The sequence below is a fragment of the Melospiza melodia genome, chromosome 1 (assembly GCF_035770615.1).
Source record: "Melospiza melodia melodia isolate bMelMel2 chromosome 1, bMelMel2.pri, whole genome shotgun sequence".
Classification (NCBI taxonomy): domain Eukaryota; kingdom Metazoa; phylum Chordata; class Aves; order Passeriformes; family Passerellidae; genus Melospiza; species Melospiza melodia.
In genome coordinates this window covers 501834-508416 of record NC_086194.1, presented here as the reverse complement: position 1 = coordinate 508416, position 6583 = coordinate 501834, and the positions used below count along the sequence as shown (strand labels likewise).

General features: G+C 66.9%; 1 protein-coding gene across 1 annotated transcript; it reads left to right on the top strand.

The window, feature by feature from the left end:
* The first annotated feature begins 1078 nt into the window (after positions 1 to 1078).
* On the top strand, positions 1079 to 6335 carry AOC1 (amine oxidase copper containing 1). Its single transcript, XM_063164026.1, has 6 exons — positions 1079 to 1142; positions 2192 to 3738; positions 4773 to 5061; positions 5641 to 5773; positions 5912 to 6208; positions 6281 to 6335. Exons 1-5 carry the CDS (start codon positions 1123 to 1125, stop codon positions 6188 to 6190), a joined length of 2268 nt encoding a protein of 755 aa, XP_063020096.1. The 5' UTR covers positions 1079 to 1122; the 3' UTR covers positions 6191 to 6208; positions 6281 to 6335.
* The last annotated feature ends 248 nt before the right edge of the window (positions 6336 to 6583 follow it).

Genomic DNA, 6583 nt, shown 5'->3' with positions numbered 1-6583 from the left:
TCTTTGAAAACCTCTTATCCCTTTTTTTTTTTTTTTTTTTTTTTCAGCTTCAAAACCCACTTATCTTTTTTCTTTTTTATTTTTTTCCTTTTAAAACCACTCACCACAACTTTGGGGCTTTTAAAACCTTATCCCTTTCCGGCAGCATCTTAAAATCACTTCTCTTTATTATTTTTTCCTATTTAAAAATAACGTATATAGGGACTTTTTTGGTGATTTAAAGCCACACTCATCCCAGTTTTGGGGCTTTTTCAGCCACTCACCCCATTTCCAGGGCAGTCTAAAATCACTTACCCCATTCTTTGCATTTAAAATGATTTAGGATGGGGTTTTTTTTGGCCGTTCAAACCACCCATCCCACTCTGGGGATATCGAAAACCCTGAAACCCATTTTTGGGGCTTTTCAGAGGATTTTCCTGGGGTTTCATTTGTTTGTAAAACCACTTAGCTTTTTGGGTTTTTTTTTTGGCTTTTAAAATCCCTTGTCCCGTTTCATTTTGCTTTTTAAACCACTTACCGCGGAATTTTGGGTTTGTTACAGCCACCGACGCCTCTTTTGTGCCTTTTTCGCCCAATTTCCCTTTCCGGGGTTTTTAACCCCTTCATCCCCGGTTCGGGAGGGAGGGGCGGTGGATGCGTTGCCATGGGGACGGGATGCAGCCGTGGAGGTTTGTTTTTTTTGGGGGGGGGGGGTGTCCAAGACCCCTTTCCATGCGGATTCTGGGGTCGGCGCCCCGTTCCCATGGCAACGGGCGGGCCGGGGACGCGTTGCCATGGGGACGGGATGCAGCCGTGGGATGGAGGGCCCCGAGGCCGTTTCCGCGCGGGTTTTTTTGGGGGGTGGGGGTGTCGGGGGCGCTGCTGGGAGCCCGAGGGGCTCCGGGGGGGCCCGGAGCGCCCCCAGCCCGCCCCGCACCCCGCGGCTCCCGTGGGATCTCCCGGCTCCGCTCTCGCCAAATCCCCGGAATTTGATCGCTCCGAGCGGGGGGGGACAACGACCGGACAATCACCGGGCGGCCCCGGTGATCATTAACCCGCGGGGGGGCGGGGGGCGGCACCGGAGTCGGTACCGGGGGCGGTACCGGGATCGGTACCGGGGGTCCCTCCCGCGCCCCCCCAGCGATGCGGCGGAGAGAGCGAAGGTGCGGACTGGGGGTGCGGGGGGACAGCCCGGGGGGACAGCGGGGACAGCGGGGACAGCGGGGACAGCGGGGACAGCGGGGACACGGCCCTGCCGGTGGCCTTGACCCCGGGCCGGCTCGGGGGGCGGGAAGGGGGCGGGGAGGGGGGGGTCAGTGCCCCAGAGCGGGGGGCAGAGCCGCAGGGCCCGGCACAGACCGGCAGCGCCGCTCGCATGGGGCGGCAGAGCCAGCGCGGGTGAGTGGGGGGCCTGGGGGGCTCCCTAAAGTGGGGCGCAGCCGGGGGCCCCGACACTGGGGGTTCAGCAGCCGCAATGAGAGAGGATTTGGGGATGCTGAGGGACTCCGGGCTGGGGGGAGGTTTTTGGGGGTCGCCCCATGGTGTCCCCAGTTCCACTGGCGTCATCCCATAGTGTCCCGTTTCTCGGGGTTGACTCCATGGTATCCTCAGTTTTTTGAGGGTCACCCCATGGTGTCCCCATTTTTGGGGGGGGTCACCCCAAGGTGTCCCCATTTCCCCTGGGGACATGCCACGGTGTCCCCAGTTTTTCGGGGATCGCTTCATCGTGTCCTCAGTTTTTTGGGAGTCACCCTATGGTGTCCCAGTTTTTCGGGTGTCATCCCATGATGTCCCCAGGTTTTCGGGAGTCACTCCATGGTGTCTCTGGTTTTTTGGAGGTCACCCCATGGTGTCCCCAGGTTTTTTTGGGGTCACCCCATGGTGTCCACAGGTTTTTGAGGGTCACTCTATGGTGTCCCCAGTTTCTCGGGGTTCACCCCATGGTGTCCCCATTTCCCCTGGGGACATCCATGGTGTCTCTGGTTTCACTGGGGGTCACCCCACGGTCCGCCTGCTTTTTCTGGGTGCTCTGCTCCTCCCCGCGGTGGTTCCAGTTGTGCTGGGGGTCCCGCCTCGGTTCCCCCCGGTTTTCCTGGGGGTCACCCCGCGGTCTCCCCCGCTTCGCTGGGATCGCGGCACTGCTGGGGCAGGGGATGCCCAGCTGAGCCCCATCCCCTCTCCGGTGCTGACCGCCTGTCCCCGCGTCCCCCAGGATGTGGCAGCCGGGGCTCCCCTGGGCTCTGGCCCTGCTGGTCACCGCGGCCGCCTCCGGCCCCTCGGCGGAGCCCGCGGACCCCGCGTCCATCTTCGCCGACCTGTCCCCGGCGGAGCTGCGGGCCGTGCGCGCCTTCCTGATGGAGCGGCCGGAGCTGGGGCTGTCCCCGAGCCGGGGGGGGCCGCTGGCCAAGAACTCGCTGTTCCTGGTGGAGCTGCTGCCGCCGCCCAAGCGCTCGGCGCTGCGGTTCCTGGAGCACGGCGGGGCGCGGCCGCGGCGCGAGGCCCGGGCCGTGCTCTTCTTCGGGGCGCAGGCGGAGCCCAACGTGACCGAGCTGGCCGTGGGGCCGCTGCCGCGCCCCAGCTCCTACCGGGCGCTGCCGTCGCGGGGCGGCCGCGCCGTGCCCTTCTGGGCGCGCCCCATGACCCGCCTGGAGTACGAGCTGCTGCACCGGGCGCTGGTGGCCGCGCTGGCCCCGCTGGAGCCGCTGCTGCGCGAGGCCACCGGCTTCGGCTTCCAGAACTGCTCGGAGCGCTGCCTGACCTTCTCGGACGTGGCCCCGCGCGGGCTGGGCCCCGGCGAGCGCCGCACGTGGCTGGTGATCCAGCGCTTCGTCGAGGGCTTCTTCCTGCACCCCGCGGGGCTGGAGGTGCTGCTGGACCACCGGGACCGCGACCCGCGGCGCTGGGCCGTGCTGCGGCTCTGGTACAACGGGCGCTACTTCGGCAGCGTGCGGGAGCTGGCCGAGAGCCACGCGCGGGGCGCGCTGCCCCTGGCCCGCCTGCCCGAGCCCCCCGCCCGCCAGCTCTTCTCCAGCTACGAGCCCCGCGGGCGCTTCCCCGGCGGGACGCCCGCCGACGACGCGCACGGCGCCAAGGTGTGCGAGCCGCAGGGCCGGCGCTACCGGCTGCGCGGCAACCGGCTGGAGTACGGCGGCTGGAGCCTGGCCTTCCGCCTGCGCTCCTCGGCCGGCCTGCAGCTCTTCGACGTGCGCTTCGACGGCGAGCGCGTGGCCTACGAGCTGAGCGTGCAGGAGGCCATCGCCTTCTACGGCGGCCACTCGCCCGCCGCCATGCAGACCAAGTACATGGACGCGGGCTGGGCCATGGGCGCCTCCAGCTACGAGCTGGCCCGCGGCGTGGACTGCCCCGAGACCGCGACCTTCCTGGACGCCCACCACCTGCTGGACGCCGACGGGCCCGTGCGCTTCCGCCGCGCCCTGTGCGTGTTCGAGCTGCCCACGGGCGTGCCCCTGCGCCGCCACTTCGACAGCGACTTCCAGGGCGGCTTCCACTTCTACGCGGGGCTGGAGGGGCGGGCGCTGGTGCTCAGGACCACCTCCACCGTCTACAACTACGACTACATCTGGGACTTCCTGCTCTACCCCAACGGCGTGCTGGAGAGCAAGGTGCACGCCACCGGCTACATCCACGCCACCTTCTACACGCCCCAGGGCCGGCGCTACGGCAGCCGCGTGCACAGCCACCTCCTGGGCAACATCCACACGCACCTGGTGCACTACAAGGTGGACCTGGATGTCGCAGGTGAAGGCTCCCGACAGCCCCTGGCCGTGGGAGGGTGATGGGAGAGGGCTGGACCCACGGGGGGCTCCAGGGGCTCAGGTGCCTTGTTTCTGGAAGGGTGGTGTCACCTGGGCGTCACCCGCACCCTGAGATGGTGATCCCCTCCGTGGTGGCATTGCTGCAGGGTCATACCCCTCCATGGTGGTGGGGTCTCCCAGCCTTGGTGACATCTGGGGAGCTTCAGCCCTCTACGGCATCTCTGCAGGGTCCCAGCCCCCATGGGTAACAGCATCTCCAAGGTGTCCCCAGCCCCTCATAGTGGCATCTCTGCAGGGTCCCAGCCCCTCATGGGTGATGGCATCTGCCTGGGGTCCCAGCCCCTCATGGTGGCATCCAGTCCCCCAGGGTGATATTTCCCAGGCCACAACCACGGTAGCATCTCCTGGTGTCTCAGTCCCCTGTGGTGCTGGTGCTGGTGGTGGCATCTCCAAGATGTCCCAGCCCACCATGGTGGCATCTCCAAGGTGAATGCCCTCCTCTCCATGCTGGTGTACCAAACTGGACCCCAGGCCACCATGATGGCTTGGTTGTGGGGTCACAGCCTTCCATGGGGGTCGCATCTCAGCCCTCCATGTCGGCATCTCCATGAGGTCCCAGTTCACGTCCACGGTGTCACCCCTGCTGTGTCCCACCATGGTGTCACCCCTGCAGTGTCCCATCCCTCCATGGTGTCACCCCTGCGGTGTCCCATCCCTCCATGGTGTCACCCCTACTGTCTCCCATCCCTCCATGGTGTCACCCCTGCTGTGTCCCACCATGGTGTCACCCCTGAAGTGTCCCATCCCTCCATGGTGTCACCCCTACTGTCTCCCATCCCTCCATGGTGTCACCCCTGCAGTGTCCCATCCCTCCAGGGTGACATCCCTGCGGTGTCCCACCCCTTCATGGTGTCACCCCTGCGGTGTCCCACCACGGTGACACCTCGGCGGTCCCACCCTCACCCCGGGTTGGGGCTGTGCCGCCGTGTCCCCTGCACCGACGCGCGGTCCCCGCAGGCTCCGGGAACAGCTTCGAGACGATGGACATCCGCTTCGAGAACATCTCGAGCCCCTGGAGCGCGGGGGCGCGCGTGGTGCAGCCGTGGCTGCACCGGGAGCCGCGGCGGCGGGAGCGCGAGGCCGCGCTGCCGCTGCACCGGCCCGCGCCGCGCTACCTGCTCTTCTCCAACCCGCGCCGGCGGAACCGCTGGGGCCACCGCCGCACCTTCCGCCTGCAGCTCAGCTCGCACGCCGGGCCCGTGCTGCCCCGCGGCTGGCAGGAGGAGCGCGGCGTCACCTGGGCCAGGTGCGCACCGGGGAGGCTGAACGGGGGTACGGTGTCACCGGGGTGTCGCCTGTGGGGGCACGGGGTCCCTGCCCTGGGCACACCGTCCTGGGGTGGCACAGCACCCTGCTGGCACCTCTCCACGCTGCCCTGGAGATGGAGAGGGTTCCTGGGAGCTGGGGAACCTCCAGAGCTGGGAGATCCTCTGGAGCTGGGGAACCACCTCGGGAGCAGCCCATGGGGGGGTGTTTGGGACACCCCAGGGCCCAGGGGGCTGTGGGAGCTGGGGAACCCCTGGAAGCTGAAGAGTCTCTGGGAGCTGTAAAACACCCTGGGAGATGAGGAAGCCCTGGAAATGGGAACCCCTCAAGATCTGGGGATCCTCGAGGATTGGGAAGGCCCTCAGGAGCTGGGGAGTCCCTCAGGGGACCTGGGGTGTTCCCCTGGACGTGGGGAACCCCTCAGGAGCTGAGGAGCGCACAAAGCTGGGGACCCCCGTGCCCCTTGCCAGCCCTGTGGGTGGCACAGGGAAGGGACCAGGGCAGGGGTGGGACAGGAACCCCCCGCCCCCAGGCTGACCCCACCCCTCACCTGTGGCAGGTACCACCTGGCCGTGACGCGGCGCCACGAGAACGAGCCGAGCAGCAGCAGCATCTACACCCAGAACAACCCCTGGGACCCGCCGGTCACCTTCGAGAGCTTCATCCGCAACAACGAGACCATCGAGGACCAGGTGACACACGGGGGGACACTGGGCACGTGGGGCTGGGGGGTTCCATCCCCAGAGTGGGCCCATCTCTGGGGGCTCCCCAGCTCCCAGGGTCACCCGTGGTGCCACTGACACCGCAGTGTGTCTCCCCTGTCCCCCCAGGACCTGGTGGCCTGGGTGACCGTGGGCTTCCTGCACGTGCCCCACGCCGAGGACATCCCCAACACGGCCACCCCCGGCAACGCCGTCGGCTTCTTCCTGCGCCCCTTCAACTTCTTCAGCGAGGACCCGTCGGTGGCGTCGCGGGCGCCGGTGATCGTGCGGCCCCTGGACCCGCCCGCCTGCTCCCGCCTGCACATCCAGCGCTGGACCCCGGCCAGCCCCGGGCCCTGCGTGGACCCCGAGCCCTTCACCTACAACGGCACCTACCGCGAGGTGTGACAGGGACAGGGGACACCGGCCAGCCCCGAGCCCTTCACCCACAACGGCACCTACCGCCAAGTGTGACAGGGACAGGGACAGGGGACACCGCCCGGGGCCGGGCCCTTCACCTACAACCTGTGCACCGCGAGCCCTTCACCTACAACCTGTGCACCGCGAGCCCTTCACCTACAATGGCATCTACCGCCAGGTGTGACAGGGACAGGGACAGGGGACACCGCCCGGGGCCCTGTGTGCACCCTGAGCCCTTCACCCACAACGGCACCTACCCCCAATGTGACAGGGACAGGGGACACCGGCAGGGGCCGGGCCGTGTGCCGCGGGACAGAGGCAGCACAGGCGGTGTCACCTCCCCAGCCCTGGCACCACGGGGACGTGATGCCACCGAGACAT

What these genes read in the sequence shown, in the direction of transcription:
- AOC1 (XM_063164026.1), top strand. Translation starts at nt 1,123, where the DNA reads ATGCGGCGGAGAGAGCGAAG. An exon ending in GGTGGACCTGGATGTCGCAG is followed by an intron (nt 3,739 to 4,772) that starts GTGAAGGCTCCC and finishes CGGTCCCCGCAG; the next exon opens with GCTCCGGGAACAGCTTCGAG. An exon ending in CGCGGCGTCACCTGGGCCAG is followed by an intron (nt 5,062 to 5,640) that starts GTGCGCACCGGG and finishes CACCTGTGGCAG; the next exon opens with GTACCACCTGGCCGTGACGC.